Source organism: Blennius ocellaris (assembly GCF_963422515.1).
Source record: "Blennius ocellaris genome assembly, chromosome: 13".
NCBI lineage: Eukaryota > Metazoa > Chordata > Actinopteri > Blenniiformes > Blenniidae > Blennius > Blennius ocellaris.
This window is the reverse complement of record NC_137662.1, coordinates 3,554,707-3,578,351: the sequence shown is the minus strand read 5'-3', so window position 1 is coordinate 3,578,351 and position 23,645 is coordinate 3,554,707. Positions and strand designations below refer to the sequence as shown.

The 23,645-nt window shown below is 43.8% G+C and overlaps 1 protein-coding gene across 1 annotated transcript in view; it reads right to left on the bottom strand.

Annotated features, from left to right (window-relative positions):
* Window positions 1–23,645, bottom strand: part of ehbp1 (EH domain binding protein 1) — a 168,619-nt gene that overhangs the window by 43,886 nt on the left and 101,088 nt on the right. The window contains 5 exon segments of the mRNA XM_080507374.1: window positions 2,816–2,939; window positions 6,234–6,334; window positions 7,562–7,700; window positions 12,644–12,798; window positions 19,387–19,537. Coding sequence (XP_080363500.1) covers window positions 2,816–2,939; window positions 6,234–6,334; window positions 7,562–7,700; window positions 12,644–12,798; window positions 19,387–19,537 — 670 coding nt within the window.

Genomic DNA, 23,645 nt, shown 5'->3' with positions numbered 1-23,645 from the left:
ATCACCCGTGAAGGCAAAATGCTTCATTTACTGGCTGATAACAGGCATAATAAGTAGTGATAATGTTCTGGCTGATGGGTGTGTTAACAGATAAAGGGTAATAACAGCATTCTGGACCTTTACATGCCTGCCAGCAGTGACCTGAGCAAAACCATCAAGGGTTTTCTGGTAGGTAGTGGTAATTTGTGTCCCGTACTGAATCCAAGGCTCTGGTCAGATGTGAGGGATCAATAGTGGAATTTTTTTTTTTTTGCTTACAGCCAATCAGCCACAACTTCAATCAGGTGCTCAGAGTGCAGAGAAAAATATCTATCATCTATGACAGCATATAGAAAGGTGACCTCGGTTGCTGGGGTGATAAAGGTTACTTTAGTGACCAGCTGTCAGCAGAGCATCTCAGCCTGATGCCTGCAGACTCCGGCCTGCAGCTACAATCTATAACCTATTGGATGGGTGCTGGAGAGAAGTGCTGCAAAATGAGATATGGAAACAGCAATGCACTTTTTCAGAAAGTGAGCAAGCAGCTCAACCCTGCAAGGTAACTTTTTATTATAGCCCACCAAGCCACTGCTGAGAGTCTGACGCTAAATGTCACGGACCGCACCACTTAACCCTTCACAACGAAAGAGTCCAAATTATGGCAACTGTCATGTTTCTTCATATTTTGGCTAAAACCGCTGAGTTTGATAGGGTCAGATCAAAATGTGTGTATCAGATTGTCCAGAAGATCTGGAAGAATTACTGTAATAGATTAAGATACAGCACAAAATGTGATTTGCAAAACTGAAAATGGTGGCATTTTTAATTCAGTGCCTGTTTTGAGAGTAGAGAAGGGGAAAATACGGGACCATCGCTCGTGTCTGATCGGGAAATTTGCAACGCACATTCAGTGCCATTGACTATTTTGTTGATCTATCAAAACTGGGCGACGCCCCCTTCTCTGAGGCCTTCTCATAACAACAAATATACAGTGCGTGTATCAGAAATGACTCTCAAATGTCTCCGCCGGGTCTTTAGTGGTATTTCATCAGGGACCAAATGTGGCTCTTGAAATGTCACGGTGTATAAAACCTATCGGATCACACAGATAAACCCCGTGTTGACTGGGGGGAAAAGCACATTTTATTCCCCACTCATGCAACGAGAAGGTGAAAAGCAACCAAGGTGAATTTCTCTTGGCGATATCCTTTTCATTACTTTGTCCTCGCCTCCCAGTTGTCGCTCTGCTCCTTTTCTGGAGAATCACATTTTCACGAGGGGATGGCAGGTGTGTGTGTGTGTGTGTGTGTGTGTGTGTGTGTGTGTGTGTGTGTGTGTGTGTGTGTGTGTGTGTGTGTGTGTGTATATATATTTATATAACTATAGAAAGAGAAATCTTTATGGCTGAAGGTGTTTGAAAGTAAATAACCTGGCGTCTTGCTGGCTACCGGCCGCTTTAACAGTGGGTGAAGAAGAAGAAGGAGAAACAGCCCTTCAGATTGACACAATGGCTCACGCTCCTACAGGGGGAGAGGGCACAGAGGCAGGGAGGGAGGCGCAGAGGAGGAGCACAACAAACAGGCGTGATAGCCTCGATCCCCCCCCCCCCCAAATGGGATGGGGAAGGTGAGCACAAATCCCTCCGCCCCAGTTCCCTTCGCTTAAACCCACCCCACCCCGTCTTCTATCCGCCCCCCTCAGGTGTGAGGTGTTTTTTTGAGAGGATTTTGGGCTCTGAATCCAGCGAGTTAGACGCTGATATAGCAGAGAGAGCAGAGAGAGCATGACAGCTGCTGCTAAATTACTACGGCCAACACAACATTTGCAAAACATCACATTTTTTACAATTGCTGGGGTTTTTCTTTCTCCTTCTTCCGATCCAACGGCATTCTCGGGATGGGCTCGTATCACAAATGGGATGCTATTCTCCAATTTCAGTTGGGGACTGAACAGAGCCAAGGCCCCTCTTTTGGCTTGGGCACACTGTCTCATGTCTTAACAAGGCTTTACCCCCGGCCAAATCTTAAATAAAAACCTTCCCAATCCAGCTCCGTACGCCAAACCAGATTGCACTTTGTATGTGCGGGTGTTTAAGCAGCAGTGTGTGTGTGTGTGTGTATTAGATTTGTGAACTGTGTCACTGCTCATGTTGTGTTTCTTCGTGGTTTTTTTTCTTCTCCTTCTTTGCCATTTCTTTGCCTCTCCCTCTCTCCTCCCTTTAACTCACCCCCGTCATTCCTTATACAGCATATCAATGAAGGCCAGATATGTACTAGGGGAAGGAGGGTGTGTGTGTTGTGTGTGTGTGTGTGTGTGTGAGTGTATCCGTGCATGGCTGAGCGCACTGTTCAATAGTGTGGAGGCTGGCTGGCTGGCTGGCTGGCTGGCTGGCTGGCTGGCTGGCTGGCTGGCTGGGGCCGTGGCTGGCAAACGGCTGCAGCGGAGACTTCAGCTTGGGCTCCGCTATCGCACCCAGTTATCGTTTCCCCCATGAAGGGCTCCCTTATCACCCCAGCCCAGAGAGGTCTCCCTTCTTCTCCCATCCCCGAGACACACTCCCCCACCCCCCCTCCTCCTCCTCCCCCCCCTCCTCCCTTCTCCTCCCTCACTCCACCGCCCCCCTCCACCTCCATCCCCTCCTTTCATATCCACCCAGCGCTCCGTCGCGCAACATTCAACCAAGAGGGAGGGAGAGGGGAGGCTTCAAAGATTCTCCCTCGCACACATAAACACACACATGCACAAACTCCCCGAGTGTACGTTGATGTGTGTGTACGTGCGTGCGTACGCTCAATTTGCCAAAACAGTTTTTCCAGTGTAATTGGGCTTGGGGTACCTGTGTCCATGAGATAGCGCAGCCTCTTCTCCACGCGAGCTGCTCGGGCGTCGATGTGCCTCTGCTCGCTCTCCAGTGCAGACAGCTCCCCAACCACATACTGACTGGTGTCTTTGAACGCCTTCTGTCGACAAGGAGAGAGAGAGACAGAGAAGGAGAGAATAGTTACCAGAGGAAAAAGAAGGGAGTTGTGAGATATTGCATTAAAGAGGAGGAGGGGGGAGAGAAAAAAAAGGATACAGGATAAGACAGGATGAGGGAGAATATATTTAAAAAAAAAAAAATGTAGATGAATAGGAGAAAAAAAAAGGGGGATGAAAGAAAGGAAATTAAAAGAATGCGCACATGTGGAAAATATGCACAGATGTGCAGAGTCCACAAATCTTCCTGACTTAAAACAGGATTTTGTGTGAAAACACCAACAACTGTTGCTCTGTGTGACATTTCTGAATCCCTCATCTTCAAAACCTCTTTATTGCTTCTCTTATTGTTCGCATATTAAAGAACAGACGTTTTTCAATTAACATGATTACACGGGTGCGAATGGAAACAGATTCACTTGAGTTTTCCACATTCAAACGGTTTGAGCGTAAAAATTTGCAGGGTGGCGAATGTTATGGGAGATGAATAATTAAATGCAGAAAGAAGTTACTTACGAGCAAACACATTTATTTTCTATATAAATCACTATAATAATCCAGAATAGATTTAATTAATTAATTAACCAACCAGTTCAGGAAAGATTAACTGATCCTGATTCACTCAAACTTGTGAATTCCCAGTTCCGTTGCCCATTCCAAAACTCACTAAAACTAATAACTCAGATTGTGAAATGTGTTATAACAAGCTCTCTACCAATACAAAATATTTCCACCATCATCATAGTGTTCAGTTAATAATCTCTTATCAAAGAACAGGGTGACATGACTTTGACTAACTAATTCACGGGGGAAACTGCAGGTTTTGCTGCACAGGTGTTACAAATGACACGAGCTGCGGTGGTCGGGTTGGAGGGAGATCCCTGTGTGAATATGTGGCGCGTGTCGAGTGTTTGTGGCTTGTTCACTTTAAGTCCCTCCGTGATAAACATCAGTGATACTGACAGAGGGCTGGTGAGAAAAGCAGCAGTCACATTTGAGGGGCTTACCTGCACGAGGAGAGGCAGGCGACAGGTGACTGGATGAAACCGTAAAGGTAAGAAACACCTGCGCTGGTCGGTTCCAGCTGCACTCACAGTACACTGAATAGTCCGTCAAATCCTAAACAGCACTTCTGATTATCCGGTTGTAGCCTTCAATACTCAATTCAGAATCAATACCTATATTCATGGTGGCTTAAGCCAATAATCACTCGCTGACCTTTCGCCTTCTCTGCTATCAGCTCATCTTTCCAGGATATTGGACACACCTCGCGTCTCTGTCCGATTACATCATGAGACCAGCATTAGAGTTGGACAGCGTTTGATGATTGGCTGCTATTCGTCAATACGCTGATACTTTCCAGTTCTTTTGATCAGTGAAACACATCAAATCATGTCCGGAATTAACATATTTTGATGGACATGAAATACAATGCCGATAAAAAACATCAGCCAGAAACGGGTTGAAGTCACCAGTCCCCTAAAAGTCATGGAGTAACTTTACTTGTCTATTAAAAGTGGTAATGATTTAAAGAAAATTATTATTGTTTTAAGTTTAATAGCTTTAATTGAACTTTTCCATAAAATGTGCACATAGCTGCTGTAATAGTGAGACTAGCTGTCTTGATAATGATCCATATGATCCTTTAATGGTTCATCAATATATAAAGAAGTTACTATCAACAGTGAATCATACGCAGACGCCATTGAGTTTCATTTGCAAGTTTGATCATACCACACCAGGCGGATTATTGTTTTACAACCCTGAAAAGTTTCTGCATCCTCATCATCCTCCTACTACTGGTCTGTGAAGGTGTATTCAGTTCAGCTTTATCTCTCCACAAACTGGACGTCGTGCCTGCAGAACATCACAAAACTCCACGCGGAGCCAATAGAAGTGTTTCCTCTCAGTGGAGTTTTACTTTCTGGAGAATATAAATACACGTACTGCATGTAAGCCTGGCTTTGCAGTGAAGTTCTTTAGAAATACTGTACATCTTCTGTACTTCCAAAAAGAGAGGCAGTAGCTGTATAATCTGGATGTTTTCAGCTCAGTTAAAAACAAACTGTGAAACAATAGATGTGGCAAATATTGAAAGTGGACTTTGTTTTGGAAAAAGGTGTAAAGCCTCTCACTTATTGTACCTTTTATCGCCACAAAATTTAAATAAATCCAGTCCATCGAGTAGTAAAAGGGTTAAAAACTGTACACACACACACACACCACTCCATAACCATAGGCACCTAATACACACTCCATTTCTGACCCCTCTTCACCTCTGTTTCCTGGCTGTTTGCTATTCTTCAGAGAGGCTCCTCTGAGTGAGGGAAATGTTTATTCAAATTCACTACTGAGGATGCATCCGAAAAAATATCTCCATTTTATTGCTGATGCACTTCATTTTTCTTAATGGGAAGAGAAACTAGTGAGCAGGAGAGAAAGTTTTTTTTTCTTTTTTTCATTCCACCCATGCCAGCACTTTCTCCTGCACTCTCTTACCAGTATGTGAGTGTGTGTGTGTGTGTGTGTGTGTGTGCACGTGTGTGTGATGATTCCCAGCCTCCTCCTCCTCCTCCTCCTGCGTTGCGCGCTCTCGCTCTATCACCATATTTTTCCTTGGCAAATCAATTTTACACATGATCAGCCCACTCCCCTTGCCGCGCTCGGCCCAGCCGTAATTAAGAGGAGGGAAATTACCATATATATTATATTAATGCAAACATCATTCAGCAGGTAATTCTTGGCTGATCGGGATAATGGAAAGGTTGAACACCCATTAACCCTGGGGCCCAGGCACTGGGAGGAGGGTGTTGCGGGTCTGTGTGTGTGTGTGTGTGTGTGTGTGTGTGGGGATGGGACTGGGGTGGAGGGTCGAGGGTGGGAGAGTGGGCTGCCTGGGAAGGGAGATTCACCCCGTGGTCTCCGGTGGCGCACACTGCCTCGCATTCACACACTGCCTGGAATAATAGCACGCTTATAAAGCAAGTCTTTGTGTGCACACAGTTGAAGGACACGCACAACTTCTGAGCAAAGGCGAACACACACACACACACACACACGCACACACACACCCTTAAACGACTGACATGTAGCAGCGTTGTTGGATCAAGACGTCAGAGGTTCAGGACGTTCAGACAGCTGAGCGAGAGGCGAGATAGCACGTGGTTGAAGAAGGCCACTCCAAACCCAGCTCTCCGTCACTCCCCTCACACCCCGGGCTTCTCAACTTGTTGCTGCGGCGGCGGCGGCGGGGATGAAACTGGAGCGAGCGCACAAACCTCCTCCTCGAACGGCCTGCGGACGTCGATCTCCGTCGGCGAGCCCCGGTCCTCCTCAGAGTTCTTCAGGTCCTCGGGAACAGACTTCTGTCTTTTCACCTCTGCAGGACAAGGGACAGGTTGACAAAGTCCTCGAGCGCTCACAGTTACAATAATAACAAGTTTGAATGTATGTTGGGAAATGTGAGGCTTTTTTATTAAAACAATATATAATCCTTATATAACTCAGTTGCATGTTTTAGACACACTTTGATTATCGGTTGTTGTGTGAGCTTCGATCACGATGCAGGTGAGAATACATTTTGTCCATCACAATACTAAAACAATTTAATACAACTGGGCCACTCGTGTCTCTTTATTTGGACCGAGACGTAAATGTTTTGGACTGTTGGGTGATGAAAAAAATATCCAGACATGCTCAGGGAAAACATGCAAACTCCACACAGAAAGGACCAAGACTGGACTCAAACCGTGGATTTCCTTATTGCTCATCACTGCACCACCCTGCGCCTCTCATTGACATAAAATAAGTGCTTGGTTCTTCTTTAAAACACAAGTTCACCCTCTAAACTGAACTCTACAATAAAAAAACCCTCTGTAAACAATCAAAAATATTTCAAAATAGTAAAGATGAGTTCAGATTCAGCAGTTTCCTTGTGATGCCACAGAAGATCACATGATCTGCAGTTATGACCCGATGAAAGCATTATGACAAGTTTGGGGCTTTGTTGAAGAGGTTCCAGTGGGATTCCAACCAGCAGGCCTGTTTGCCTCCTGACCTGTCGGCCAACGCAGCCCCATCAACACACAATTCAATGATTGGGAACATTTGTGATGTCTTATTCCTAACAGTTCCAGAATGTTTCTTTTTCTACAATTTTGGAACTCCAATACTCCAACTGGAGTGAACGAGCTGGAATATCACCTTCTTTTACCACTTCATTGCTTGTGAGCAGTGTTTTATTGCTTTTTGATGAAATCACATCATCATCGCATCACTTCTTTGACTAATCAGAAACACCTGCAACATTTAGGTGTCTTCTAGTATCCGACTTTCAACACGCGTATATGCAAATGTTGAGGTGAAGGAGAGTGTAAACAGTGGCGGTGAACAAGTGAATCACTGTGGCTGCATGCAGAACTCGTCATCGGCTCGTCAAAGACGTCGGCGCTCATCCTCGACACTTCGCTCCACTGTTGAGTCGAGTACATACAAACCTCCTTGTGTAAACACTGTGTGTGTGTGTGTGTGTGTGTGTGTGTGTGTGTGTGTGTGTGTGTGTGTGTGTGTGTGTGTGTGTGTGTGTGTGTGTGTCACCGTCACCCACCTGGTCTGCTCTCCACGTACTGGCTGAAGGACTTGAGCTGTGTCTTCCTGACTGCCGAGTCCTTGCTGAAGACGACGGGGCTGCGCAGCCGCTCGGTGGCTCTGCGCAGACGCTCGGCTCGCAGCTCCTCGGCGTTGTTCTGTCGGAGGAGGAGACGAGCTCAGCGTCAGGAGGGGAGCAGACGACTGTCGGCGCCGAGAAGGGCGCTCGCCAGACACAAACTCAAGAGAGAGAGAGACTTGAACCAAAACAGTCCGACCAACGAAAAGGAAGCACCAATTCACAACCGCTGAACGGGAAAGATGAAATGTTATGAAACAATGCATACCTACAGAAATATCTAAAACAATATAGGAAACCTATTTGTTTTCCAAGTATATATAGTAAATATGTCCTTATAAACAGACTTAAAAATAGTGGAAATTCCATTTAGTCATTTTCAGGTCCTTTTGCCAAGATTCTTTCTGATTTAAATGAAATTTAATTAAGAAAAGAGGAGTGAACAAACCAAGTAAAATGTGGAGATCATAATTATCGCAAAAAAAATGCTCAAAACTTTTAGGTTGATATATTCTGAATGCAGAAGACACGTATTAGTATATGTATATATTTCATCTAGTGTTTTAATCACTTGTAAAGCACTTTGAGTTTCGTGGTATTTGGAAGATGTAGGAATAAGTGGTGATGAAACAGGAAACACATAGGAAAGAGGAAATTTGGGGAAACCTTCAAATTATGCAAGAAGTCATTTTTTCTTTAAAAAAAAATCTTCTTTCATGATGAGACTTGAGTTGTCACTTAGATCTGCTCCCAATCTTTTATGAGGCAGACGCTTAAACGTTTTACAGGATTTCACAGAGACGCTGTGATGATTGTGACTGAAAAACACACACACACACACATTAACGTGCACACACACCTGATACCGACAGGGAAGAGAAAAATCTGGTAGAAGTTGATATGTCAGCGACATTGAGATTTGCTTTGTTGGCGCGCGCACACACACACACACACACACACACACACACACACACACACACACACACACACACACACACACACACACACACACACACACACACACACACACACACACACACACACACACACACACACACACACACACACACATGCTCATAAGAGAGACAAAAAGGAGGCAATTAACTTGACTTTCAACAAAACCTCGAGCCAGAAAATATATTCAGATTATGCAAAATGCAAAATGCAAAAAAGAAAAAGAAAAAAGAAAAACCACTATTGTTTTCAAAGTGAACACGTGTTAAAAAGCTGCACGATCGCTTCTCCCACTATCAAGGGCGGCATGCAGAAATGCTTTATTACCAAGTCTCCGAATATGCCAAGCCGAGTGGAAAAGAAACCGACTCGGGCAAAGATTGACGTTGTGGCGACGTTAATAAGACGGCGAAACGTGTAATAAAGTCGACAATTAGGGCAAACATGTTCCACCGCTTGAGACGGGAGGAGATAGTCAAGCAGGGTGTGCAGAGCGAGGCCGGCTAATAGAGACCGTGTGTGGGTGGGAACCCGGGCGCAGGCGGGGACTTGTTAGTTTAGCTTCAGATTATTGACTCTCAAAAACAATGTCAGCAATTAGTCTCTTCTCACTTTTGTTTTGTCTATTAGTCTGTCAGCTCCTACCAGCCACTTAAAACTGCGTGACAAGTCGAACCCAGGCACAGTCAGTGATGAGGCGCATTATACAAAAAAGGCCAATTACATATATTAAAACAAGGCCAGATCAGATGTGTGAAAGCCATGTGAGGGTGTCGCACCAAGTCAGCAGAGACGGGCAGGAGAGTAGATTAAAGTTATGAACTGTCAGAGAAACACAAGTTTTGACTTACTTCCTACATTTAAAAATAAAACGTTTTAACTGTGCATCTCACAGTATAATTGTGACAATAACAAAAAAACATGCCGTTAAAAAAAACGAAGGTCCTATGAAACGGTGTTTGTTTACGCAGAAAAAGCAGAAATGCTGAAAATGATCATGTTGGCATCCCGAGCCATAAGCAGCAGTCATCTTGAGACGAGAGAGTGTTTTCAAAAAGTTCCACCTTGGGAGCAGTTTTCAATAAGTTGTATTATCAATGGTTGCAATGCTCCACAACTGATGTCCTCTCATGTTCAAAGCAGTGCAAAGTACCTGTGTTGTTGTTGTTGTTGTTTGTTGTTGTTTGTCCGTGGTCATCTAAAAAAGTGAGTTCTTACATTTTTGTGTGAGATCTTAAAACATTGGCGTGAAGCCAAATGCTGTTGCACAATCAGTCTCAACCCCCCACAAAATAGGTCTCAAACTAAAGAATAAACACTGTTGGGCTGAGGATATTTATGAATGAAGTTTATTTCATATAAAGTTCCTATTGAGTTTTATTGCTACGATGAAGGTTTTGTTTAGAGCAGTACTCCAGTTTCCCATATGACCATACGATAGATGGATGGATGGACTGGTTAACATAAAGAAAAGAAAAAAAAACCTAAACCTTTTTGTTTTATAGTCAGCAGATTGAGAGGATTAATACTCACACTCTTGACTTATAAGACAGATTTATTTGTGTTCACGCCGTCGATGGCTGGAAACTGCAAACCTTGCATTATGAGCAGGGGACAGTTGATTTACAGAGAAATTAAATCCCTGGGGCCACTGATTAAGGAAATGAACCCCCCCCCCCCCCCCCCCAATTATTACGTACTGTTACCAGGGGTCAAGTCCAGGCGTTCTCCGTCGTCCTCCCTCGACCGCCAGGTCGCACACAAACACCCAGCGAGCACCTGCCCACCGGTTACCCCCGTCTGCTTTGTACCGCTCTGGGACCAGCAGATATTGGGGCGTCCCCTCCCTCCCCCCCCCCTCTGTGTCTCTTATCGCCGCTATCATCGCGGTGGTAAGCTGCGGCGGTGGTGATTCAGGGCTTTTGGTGCGTGCGAGTCTGTGAATGTGCATGCAGGGGGCTGCGTGACTAATGTTGCAGTCTGCTGAGCGTCGCATGCCCTTATCGTGCGCTGCCGAGGCTGTGCATACACACAATCGCTAATGAGAGGCACAGAGTGTGTGTGTGTGTGTGTGTGTGTGTGTGTGTGTGTGTGTGTGTTCCTGCAGGTCCTTACATCCGCCTGAAGGACTTTTGGGAAGACAGACCCTCTCGGGACAAAACTAACATAACTGCATCTATACATCTATTTTCAACACTGCTCAGGGCCGCTGGGGGGGGGGGCTAAACAATATGCCACCAACTTGTTCTTGAGGATACATTTCAGGAAAACTAAACTGAACTATGCAGTAAATGGCAAAGAAATTCATAAAAAACTTGTGTGATTAAGTCGTGTACAACTTTTCTATGGTGGACGGCTCTACTTATTTTATATGTGGTTTATGGTGGCCATCATGGAAAACTGAACAAAAACATCAAGTGTTGCTGTTCGGTAAACGCAAAAAGTTTGAAGTTCTGAGAATGCAAATTGATGGATAAAACAAAATGCGTGACGCTGAGATGTGATTGTAGCATACGACTTTGTTAAAACACGATCTGCTCTGTGAAACGTTTTTTTCTTGGCAAAAGATGGAGGTGTCACATGATCAATGTCTCATTCAGTTTGGACCAATGTGGTCATCTGTTAAATAAAAAAAAAAAAAAAAAAAACTATAAGAGGAGGGACAGTCAGGCCATTACATTGTTTTTGCTTTGGAGTTTCAGAAAAGTTTTGCATTTACACAACACTGTTTTGAAAACTTTTTCTGTTTAGACGGAAACACTGAAAACGATGTAGTTTTCCTGGAGGGTCACTGGCATGTGTTGTTGTTTGTTTTTGCATAGAACCCACAGAACACAGACACTCGTATAGACAGACCATGAAGTTGGATTGTTATTACAGTGACCGTCAACTATAAAACTACCAAATCCAGGAGAATCTGGACTGGGAGTCGTGAGGAGGAAACATTGTTCTTATTGTCCGTCTACTGAGCGCGTGCAGAGGGTTAAGGTCAGAATGCAGAAAAGTTTTCATTTGAAAGCATGTAAACGGGACCTAAAATCCTGTGTCCTGACTGTGTGTGGGGGGGGGGGTGATCAGCTACAACTCTATCGGGGTGATAAACCTCACTATTGACCATCGCTCGTCCAACACCAGGGAGAGACTGCGTGGCCACACCTTTGAAGTGAGGTGTACCGGGTCAGCGTGGGTACCAACCAAACGGCGACTCCACCTCTGTGAGGGTCAGGAGCCACACAGACACACTCCTTTGGCCATAAAGCACTGAGGCTTTTAGGCTTTGAACACAAGAGGGTGTTTATGTGAATTGATGATCAAAGACACCCTGTGCTGCCATAAGCATGCAGGATTTTGCTTGTACTGACAGCCACACACACATATACACACACACACACTCACCTTATTCCACTTGACATTCAAAATCAATTAAACAGATGTTCAGACTGGCCTACTGTGCTGTTGACTCAATATTTACATCAGAAGATATAGACACAAGCAGCCGTAACGACCCCCGTTCCCACTCACACACACACACACACACACACACACACACACACACACACACACACACACACACACACACACACACACACTACACTGAAAAGGTCATGGTCAATAGAGGCGACTGTGACATGTTATGTAGAGCATTGTGATGCCTGTGTGTGTGTGTGTGTGTATGTGTGTGTGTGTGTGTGTGTGTGTGTGTGTGTGTGTGTGTGTGTGTGTGTGTGTGTGTGTGAGTGATGTCTTTAGACAGACTCATATGGATACGGGGGGATAAACTATAGTCTTACATGAAGTGGTCCGACTGACTGATGTGTACAAAGGGTCAACGGGCTGACAACAGGGTCAATCGGACCTAATTGATTGGACTAACCCTTTGATGGCGTACCGGGGGGGTGGAGAGAGGGAGAGAGAGAGAGAGAGAGAGAGAGAGAGAGAGAGAGAGAGAGAGAGAGAGAGAGAGAGAGAGAGAGAGAGAGAGAGAGAGAGAGAGAGAGAGAGAGATGAAAGGACAGAGAGAGGTGGAGAGAAATAAGAGCCACACAGCGGGTGTGTCGAGGCGAGTACCTCCGATGTGTCTGCCGGGCTGAGCGGGGAGGTGGAGGAGGCGGTGGGCGAGGACGAGGAGGAGGTGGAGGACGGGGACGAAGGGGATGTGACTCCTCTTGGGCTGACCTCCACCAGTTTCTTCAGCTTCAGATCCACATGCTTGCTGTTAGCACCTGCAGAGGGACGGGCATGATGAGTGTCTTGTGACATTTAGAACATAACTCTCACACTCACACACACACACACACACACACACAGACACGCACGCGCACACACACACACACACACACAGACTGTCATTTTCAGACGTTAAAAACACAAGAGGAAGCAGACAAAGCTTCACACAGGATTTCTCTGATGATCCTGGTCTGGCATGTTTTTCAGGTGGATCCAAATGAAAGCATCACCCTGAAGGTTCATTGTGATTCTCAAACGTGCTGATGACGTCTTCAGGCTTTTCTAAATCTCACCATCTCCTAAACCTGCAACCTTCATGATCAAAATGTTGGTTGTTTTCAATTTTCAAAGCAAATTCGCCTGGAGCCTGAAAACAACTTGGCAAATGAGATTAGCGGTACCTATTAAACCCCGTATCTTATGTTGTATCTATAAAGAGGCCAAACTAAAATTCTGAATGGTCGACATTTCTTCAGTTTTCTGTCATTTTACCTTTTGTGACTGTTTTATTTCATAAGTTATATTTTCAAGCCCTTTTTAATCCGAGTTGGCAATTTTACCTATTTTATATACTGGGGGCTATTGGCTTTTTTTGTTTTTTCTTTGCTATTCTAGTGATTTAAGCTGTTTTAATTAATTTTTATTTTCTTGCATCATTCTTGCCGTTTTAACCATTTGAGCTGTTCTATTTTTTGCCATTTTCACTGGTTCTATTTTTCCATTCTCCTTGTACTCATCTTGCTTTATCCAAATGAAGCCATGTCATCATTTCCAACCATTTAGTAATACACAACTTTAAGCTCTTTTTAGCTATTTTAACCATATTATATTTTCTTGCGCTATTTCAGCGGTTTTACCTTTTTGCCATTTTACCTTTTTACTGATTTTAGCCATTTTAGCTACTTGGGCTTTTTGTCAATTTTTCTTTTCTTTTGTAATCCCTGTCACCATTTTGAAAATGTTCGAATTTCATTTTTCTTTTAGCTGTTTTACCTATGTTATCTTTTTCAGCTCTTTACAACCAGTAAAAATGACATTTTAAAAATGAATCTGCTGTGCAAACACTAACTGGGATTAAAACATTCACACATAACATTTGAACACCTTCCACTGCAGAGGAGCTTAAGATACGCAGACCTTTACCCTAAAAACTCAATAAGACGCAGCTGTGATGAGATTCCTTCGTAATACCATGACGTTTTTTTTTTCTTTCCTGCTTCATGTGTCACTTATGTGTGATTGCTCATGTGAGATGGTTCATTTCCCCCCCTTGATATTATATTGGACTGTGTGGTGCCACGAATTAGTTTGGTTAGAATTGTTACCACACGGGTAAAACATAGCCAATATTTATTTAGTTACTTCCCTCCTTTCACTATACATTTTGGCTCCCCCCCCCCCCCAACTCGTTTCATTTTGATATTTTATTCTGTGTGACTGGCAGCAGCTGCACACAGCTTTATTTTCCAGGCTAACTGGTAACCACAGCCCCCCCGCCGGGCCGGACCACTGCACTGGAGGAGATGAAAGAACAGGAGGGCCACCGTTTCATGTGTCACCTCCCCCAGTGACACACACACACACACAGTTACACACACACACACAGTTACACACACACAAACTTTTGTGAGAAACAGCTCGAGGAAACGCAAAGACGACGCGACACAGAAAAGACGGCCAATGCGACAGAAAGTCAGTGTTTAAAAGGAAAAATACATATTCAAGTGAATAAAGTGTGGCCACAGCTGCTTTGGTGTTCTAATCGCCACCATCGATTTTCTTTCAAGACTACGTTAAAAAAACAAAAAAAACAAAAAATAAATAAATGTACTACTACGGTAAATGAAGCAGCTGACGTGCTCAGGAAATGTTGCAGAGATACTGCACTTCAAAGGGTTTGTCTGTTTTTATGTTTGTTTCTTCTGCTCCCTCCACTGTACTGCCACCTATCTCACATCGCCAGGACAAATTAAGGCAACAAATAAAATGAATTAAAACACAAAACAAAGTAATTAGTTTACCTCTGAAGATTTGGGCAAATGCTTTACTGAAGATATCATGTTTCTGTCTGGGGAGCAGTTTTGAGAGTTTATTAATTACGACAAAGGAAAGTTTCTCGTGGAAGGGAACCAGCGAGCCAATAGAATGACAGAGACAAACTAATGTACACAGCTGGCTGGCTGGGTTTCCTCCTGTGAAGAGGTACAAATGCATAAAGCATAGAAATATATAACTAAGTGAGCGAGTGGATATTTTGCAGCTGATCGTTTCTGCAGAAACTCTCTAAATTGTGACACAAATTTGCACAAACACACTTCAGATGCTCCTGTTTGGATAAATCAAGAGTAAATTACCAACTGAAGCTGCAGGTCATTGAATAATTCTTGTTTTTATCATTGTCTTATTTGCCAAGATGGCCCTCGCTTTGGCTGAATATATCCATTTGAACAGTTTTTCTTTTATAGGCAACTTTCAAACGTTGCGGTGGAAGTTTTTGAAAAAAAAAAAAAAGTCAAAAGCCAACAAGAATGGGCATAAACTGATAAATAAAATGTAAAAAATATTACTCTACAACCACTGCAATGAATTTGCATGTCAACTTTGATGCATTTCTTACACACCTAAACACTTTTCTGTCGTTTGTTCCACCGTCAGTGAGTATTGTGAGGAAATAGTGGCTCTGCATGTGGAGCGTGTGTTTAGAGGGTGGAGAGAAATAACCAAGAAACAAGCAGAAAACTCCCCAAAACTAATCTGCAGCTGTTTGGACACAACTTAACCAGCCTTTAGCTCCTGTTTGCTCTGTCACCATGTTTTCTCCTCCTCTTTTCAGAGCTATGTATTTTTGGCCTAAATAAAAGCACAAATGACCAACTGGACTTTACGTCTGAGCAGCTTAACGGAAAGAAAGTGAGTGAGGTGACGGAATAATGAGGACGGTGAGAGAAAAAGCCACACAGACGTGAAGCAGCAGCAGCAGCAGCAGGGCAGCAGCAGCCAGAGAGTTTACCCAGAGAGGTTAGCTCAGAGTCAGGGTTAGTAAGCTCCGGGGGCTCCGGAATGCTGGAGGGGGCTGGAAGAGCCTCCGGTGGGAGAGGGTTAGTAGCCAGCGCAGACGTGGAAGCATCAACAGTGTCATCATCATCATCATCATCATCCTCAGCAGTGGCAGAAGCAGCAACGTGAGCCTGTTCCTCCTCAACCCTGCTCTCCTCCTCATCCTCACCATCATCTTCACCAGGACTTCTCGCTCTGTGCAAAACATCTGCAGGGTCAGAGTCGGACAGAAGGAGAACAAAACGTGAAGAAGAGTGGAGGTTAGGCAAGCAGAGGCGTGTTAAAGAGTCAGGAAAAGGTAGAACTATGGAGTGAAGGAGTGCAGAGCAGACAGTTCTAGTTGATCTTCAGAAAGGACTCAGGACACTGATGCTAACTAAAACAAATCATTCTTTATATCAAATGTCCCTTTTGTGACATGAACCTTCTCCTCCTTCTTATGACCAGACTGAGAGGATCTATGTTGATTTTATGGCTCTGACTTGTATGAGAACGAGCCACCAGTTGGTTTTTACCCCTTTTTTCCTCCAAAGATGACATCGGCTTTACATTTCTGAAAGTTTCTCAACGTTGCTGTTTTTGGTTTGTGCAGAGAAACACATCAGAGACTTGACACACGTTGCTCAGTTTCAGAAAAGTTGCGTTGTCAGTCAGTGTCTTGCTCAGGGACACGTCGGCATTTGGGCAGATAGAGATGGGGATGGGAACTGCAACCCTCCGACTGGGAGACGACCGCTCTCCATGTTTGACTTGCTTTTAAAATCAAAATTGCAACAATGAGGGACTTCAGACATGAAATAACATGAACTCATGATGTAAACAGCCATTTAGGTTAATATTTATATTTTTCTTTTCTTACAGGAACGCTTGTTTCAGGCAGCTGTTGCCCAATAATGTCGGTTATTACGAGGGAATTAGAATAAGATGAGTGCTCTGCCTCCAGTATTCAAGCAAATGTAAAGTCATAAAGTGTCCAGGGTGATGAACCTACACTTTCACTGGTTTTCCTGCTCCAAAATATCCGCCACACAAAGTCCAAAAAATAAAATAAAGGTTTAATTATCCGCGGTCAGAGATCTGTTGCCTGGATTCCTTGTTCCCCGATAAAAGATGCAGGGCAAACAATAACCACAGCAACATGAAAGCACATTTCCCATTAAGTCTCCTGAGGGGCTCAATTGAAACAACAGTGTCTCCACATTAGAAAGGAAACAAGAAAGCACATTAGAAGAAACTCAAACGGAGACCTGAGCAGCTCGAGCTGCATGGATAACCCACCGTGGATTAAAACAACACAATCAGTAAACAGTGTCAGACGTCGTCTTGTTTTTACTATTTGGAGGCGAGCGAGAGAGCAAAGAACAAAGAGAAGGAGAGAGAGGGAGTCAGAATAACAGCATTTCCTGTGTGTGTGTGTGTGTGTGTGTGTGTTTTCTTTTTTTTTTATAATTTGCTAGCTGCGATGCGGAGCGTGCTAGCAAGCGCCACTCCTGCGTGGCTGGCTGAGGTCTAATTAATGGGAGGCCATGGTGATGGAGTTTGGAAAGTTTCTTTGCGGGCAGACACTTGGAGGGGGCAGCCCGCTGCATTTAAAGGGCTGTGAATGGTGCTGAGGGGAGGGAGAGGGAGGGAGGGAGGGAGGGAGGGAGAGAGGGAGAGAGGGAGCGGGGGCTAGGATTAGCCGTTCTGCTCGGCAGGCCTTGTGTATCACAGCCCACAGCATTTCTCTCCTCCTCCTCCTCCTCCCTCGTTCTGTTCTTTCCTCAAACTCCATTTTTAATGAGATCAACAATTAGTCCAATTCAGAAAAGCTGAAAGCACAAATAAATCAAGTGTGCCCCCCCCCCCCCCCCCCCCATTTCTGCTGCTGTTTCTCCAAACATGTCTTGTGTCTGGTTTTAGGGTTTAAAGACTGTAGTCTGTGTAAACTGGAACATCAGCCTGAGAAGACAAATCAATCCAAAGATCCAATAATCTGATGGTTAAGTTATTTGAGGTATTTTGATATGTGAAATACGACAGGCCTCTCAATGGGAACTTTATTCAGTGCACCCTCACGTGTCACTAACGTTGAGAGAATTTACAAATAACTACTGCTTGTGTGGTCATGAACACTGAATAACGCCGCTTTTTGAAAACGGCTCCCGAGATGGAACTTTTTTCGAAAACGTTCCGTCTTTATCTCTGTGTAAATGTGACTTTCTGTAAACGCTGGAGCTCTGTCTATGTGTGCACCACCTCCACAGTGAAGAGCTGTTCTGCACATGCTCAGTAGATAAACTACCACAATAATGTTTTCCTCCACGGTGTCAGCGCCCCCTCGTGCCCCGACATGAAAAGGCGGCCTCCGTGGAAACGGACGTCGTTTTCAGATGCGCTGCTAAGAAAACGAGAACGTTTTGCTGAAACTAAAACGCAAAAACGACGTGTTATACTTGAAACGTTGTGACGACGGGGCCTGAACACAGTTGGTCTCAGTGGTTTTGATTCACACCGCAGGGCGTCGCGTTCATATCAATACTCTATTTCTATTTATTCTTAATTTTTATCATAGATTACAGATGTAACTGATTCTTAACCTCAATTTTTTGTTTTTTTGGTCATACTAATGTTTCATATTTTATTATTTTAAAGTATTTATAATCCACCATCATCAAGTTCACATTATTTCCCGCAGAATAGAATAGATTGTATATTTCATACTTTGACCAAAAGTGTTAGTATGAATAAACTCTGTTAATCTGATTCCATAACTGTAGAGCTGGATCAAATCATTTCTCCTTGTACGAAGGATCTCACACTAAACGGGTCCGACTTCCTCCATTAGCTGTTTCTCTCAGGACGCCTCGTCTTTCCCACTTCAAATCCAACTTTAATTTACCACTCTCCTTACTCCTGACTCCCCCTCCATCATCTCTCACACTCATTTGCATGCGAATGCAGCTCGTCCACCTGAGGAGAGAAACCTGAAGAGTGGTGTAATATACAAACAAATGACCAGACGTCTAATAATGGTCATTATGGTAATAACCTCAATTTCGCGGGAATGGAAAGCAGTGGGAAATGTGCATCGGCTGCCTCTGCGAGCCATTATTAGGAGTGTTGGGAGGTTTGGGGCACGATTCTGGCCGCACAATGTGTCGCGTTGATTAACAATTACTGTGCGGAGGAGGAGCTGCTTTCTTCAATGTGAGTGTGGCAGTATTTTGGTTGTTTTGTTTTTGTTTTTAGACTCGCGGCTGTTGTCAAATGACATTTTGTTTTTCTCTGAGGATTAAACAGAACCCCTTCAGAGAGCATAATGGAAATGTGTGAGTCTTAGCAGTGTGTGGACGGAGGGTAAAGTGAGCGTGTGACTGTGACTTCTCCTTCCCATTACAGTGAAGCAGCGTCGGGGAGCGTGTGGGTGCTTGGTTGGTGTGTTCAGGTGGATGAATAAGCTGAGAGAACCCATGTGACCGCGTGACCATGTGACGAGCTCGTAGGGAGACGAGACGGTGAGTGTGGGTGTCCAGGCCCGTCCTGACCTCCAGCGGTGCCGGGCTTCCCGCTCTTCCCCCTGTCGGTGCTGGACGCGTCCAGCAGGCTCATGTCGGACATCTTGACCCCGGACCGAGCCTCGGCGATCAGCTGCCGGGCTCGCTCTCTCAGCTGCCTCCGCCGCTCCGCGTCTCGCTCCTGCATACAGGGAGGACAGACATCTCAGGGACTTTCTTGTTAAACATTTTGATACGAACTCCAACGTATCATTTTCACCACTGGCTTTGTTTTGTTTTTTTGCTATTTACTACTCCTCACAACTTTATCTTTTCCAACGAAACATCATTATCAAATTAATAAAGAGCGAGTTTGAAAAGAAAACGACTGAATGTTGGGTCGATGAAGTTGTCGGAGAGACTTATAAAGTGAGTTAAAGCAGGAGGGACACCTCAATGAAGACATAACTTATTGGTTGTTCCACCTCAATGTGAAAACACTTGTCACCTGAATGCTCACGTTTTATGTTATAGTGCATGTTTGAAGAGTGAAGATGTCGAGACATTGTCTTTTTATTATTATTTTATTACATTCAAATCACCTTGACGTGACATTGGGTTGCTCTTGCTCTTTTAGTTTTGCCCACAGTGGCATTATTATCAAGTATAACACATCAATAAACCATCAATTACTCTTCTCATCATTGTTATGAGACTAGTTATTGTTATGTTCACCAACAGCGTATAGAGCACCAAACCAAATGTATGAAGGCCTTAATTCTATATAAAGACTGCATTCTGAATAAATTGCATGAATATTATTCTTCCTATATAACTCATGTTGAACCTCTTTGGTGGTGGCAATTGTATACATATACATACACAATATAATAAGAACAATCATCAGAATTTTGAGGCACAAAAGTAATTATTTTCCTTGCTGATTATAAAGCAATTTGACTTGTGTTTAAAAGAGACACTTTGGAAGGATATTTAATCACAAAACGTAAACATGGATTATAGTAATTCCAGCTATTTACATAGAAGTCTTGAATTCAGCACATTTTACAGCTTCAGATTGGACAACTGTCACTTTCTACTGCTTTTATTATTTCACTGTAATTCGTCCTGATGAAAGCAAAAACAAGGAATGAGCCAGTTTGAGGAGAAGTGAGACATTTGTCTTCCAGTGTACGTCGTAAAAATAAAAAAACAATTACTCCAGAATTTTCTCCTGGACTCTACTTTACTGACACACTAATACTCTGTATCTCACCGGTAACATGATTGTGTTGTCATGCAATGTTATGACTAGAAAATACACAAATCCAGATGGTAAAATGTGCAGTACCATGAACAAAATGCCTGTTTAAAGAGCCCACGTACAGGTTTTAAAGACAAACTAGCCACTTCTCACTCTTTCATCTCAAACTGATGGGGAGAAATCTTCACAGGATGCTCGCTCTCATAAAATACATAGTAAAAAGTTTTGTTATCGAAATGGAGGTACACGTCTCGGTGCATTATGACGGTAGCAGCACAGAGATAGGCAACCACACATCATCTTGGCACTAGACAGATACAGTATTGAGCCGTCATCATCAGAGCAATGGCAGAAATGCCATTTTCAGGTCGATCCAATCTGATCCCACTGATAGGAAGCACAGGCACACGCGCACGCACGCACGCACGCACGCACGCACGCACGCACGCACGCACGCACGCACGCACGCACGCACGCACGCACGCACGCACGCACGCACGCACGCACGCACACACACACACACACACACACACACACACACACACACACACACACACACGACGAGCACACTCTACGAACAGTCGGGCAGAAAGAGGTAAATAAATATCCAGGAAGGAGCTTTATTGTGAAGTTTGACAAGATTCATAGTGAAGAGGAACCACGGAGGAAGAAGAGAAATGACGCAGGTTTCATGTTGATGGGAATTTATCACGGAAGTGAGAAAGTCCCATTTCCAAGCTGGGAAACTGGTAGTTTACACAAGAAACTGGTTATTTCTTGTGTGGGCTGCTGGCAGATGATGAATCATGTTGTCAGAGCAAACAAAAGCAAAAACTTATTTTAATTTCCATTTTGAGAAAGTGAGAAATTTATATCACGTGCAAAAAGCGATAGTGTAAGGTTTTACACTATTGAAATGATGGTCCACAATGATTGTGCAGTGAATTCTACATGTTGGTAAGTAAACTCACGATGTTGATTGGCTGATGAAGCCCACTGCAATAAAGTCTGGATATTACTGAGTGCACAACTACAAATTACAATATTTGAGCCATGCCTTCCCAATTCACGGTTTTACGGCGTTCAAATGTAATTTTCCCACTTTACGATCTCAACTTTCCCAGTTAGTCACGAGCTCACAATAACATAAATTATGTGGCCATTGACGATTATGTATTTGTTTTATTTTAATTTGGCGTTATTTCTTAGTCCTGTTTTGAAACATAACCTTCTTGCTGGTTTCCCCCCACTCAATACACCACCTAGTGGTGCAAACTTGCATTGTGCAATTTCTGATTTGAATTTCATCCCAAAATGATCCTTGATGATGACTTCTTCTGCCTCTTTCTGCCGATTACTTGAACTTATACTAATTAGAATTAATTGGAGTCATTACCCGAAACCAAAATATATTCCACATTGCACATTAAAAGTTTTGAAAAAGGAAAAACAAAAGAAGATTTCGGTCCCTGCGACATACAAACATGGACCAAAAAACTCCCACATCCGTTCTCAGGCCACATGCGTGAACTCGTCTCACATCAAAACACACACACACACGCACATGCACACGCACGCACACACACACACTCTTCTCCCACGAACATACACAAGCGCATTCGACCCGAGGGAGAAGCGAAGCTGCATTTCTCTGTCACTGTCCTCCCTCCCTGTGGTTTCCTGTTAATCAGGCTTCTCCATATTGAGGCAGGGGTTTTAGGGCTGGCCTATTGAAGCCGCCCATTTATCCATTAACAAAACAAGCAGCGCCCGCTAATGAGCTACATCTCTCCATTTCCATGTCAATTGTTTGTTTGTAGCTATTGTTCGGCGGGGACAATGGGGCTGTATTGTAAATGACAGCAACCCTAATGCACTCTGTGTATGTGTGTGTGAGAGCCCAGGGGGATGCCTTCAGGGAACAGGGAACACACCTTAGAGAGCACGGCTGATAAAGAGAGTGAGAGAGAGAGAGAGAAAGAGAGACCAAAGGAGAGATAAAGAGTGAGAACAGGAGAAAAGAGTCTTTGCCGATTTGAAACTAAACTTTTCTAGCAGCTTTTATTTAGGAAATTCTGCCAAACAACGAAGGACATTCCGATTCAACATGAAGCCACGGTGCCACACTGTTATAACACCGCACAAGTGAAACATCTCATCTGAATCAGCAGAATTATCAAGGCAAATTGACAAATTGTGAGGTCAAAGGCCCTCCAGCTCCAAATACCAACTCATCCTGGCATTTATGTCTTCAAGACAAGCTTGTAGTTTGTAAGCTGATCAGTATCTTTTGGGCTCACAGATACAGTAAATAGATTAGTTTCTTGGATGAATGGAATTTAATTCAGTCTTTTGTAAGAATATTCTCTCCGGAAAGCATTTATTAAATGAAACGTATGGGTCATAACACAGAACCCTGTGGAACTCCTCTGGAGGTGAAGAGTCATCAGTAAGATGAACAAAGTGAAGTGCATGTGATGAATAGGAGTGAATCCAGTTGGGAGTGATTCCTCTCACCCCAGTGACACGACCCAGTCACTGTACAAGGATGTTCTGATCACTGACATCTAACAGGACAAGAACAGAGACGAGGCCTCATCAAGAGGACCTCAACGTTACAATTAGCTTTAACTCCTCACTGAAAACCCTTAAAGGAATCCCTTTTAGATAAATGATCACATCGTGGACTTGTTGTATATTGTCGTGTTAAAACTTTAAGTTCAGACAAGGTTTCACGATGGCGGTGTGGAAGGCCTGTCATACGTCTTTAACAGTCTTCAACTGAAGACAAGCTGATCAGGTTCAGTACTGACATGCCAATCAGAGAAAAACAGATGTGAAAACATCGGCTCAGATTAGATGTTGGTTTTGATGAAGATACGGTGGTGTGATCTCTCTATAAATACAAATCAGGTTGTAGAAGCCGGTGTGCTTGTTCGGTCTGCGGCGGCTGACGTGTATCACACTGACATCTAAACCACTTCAAACACTTGGTTCAGATTAGCTGTGACGCACAACACCTTCGTCAAACATTGAAATAAATGGT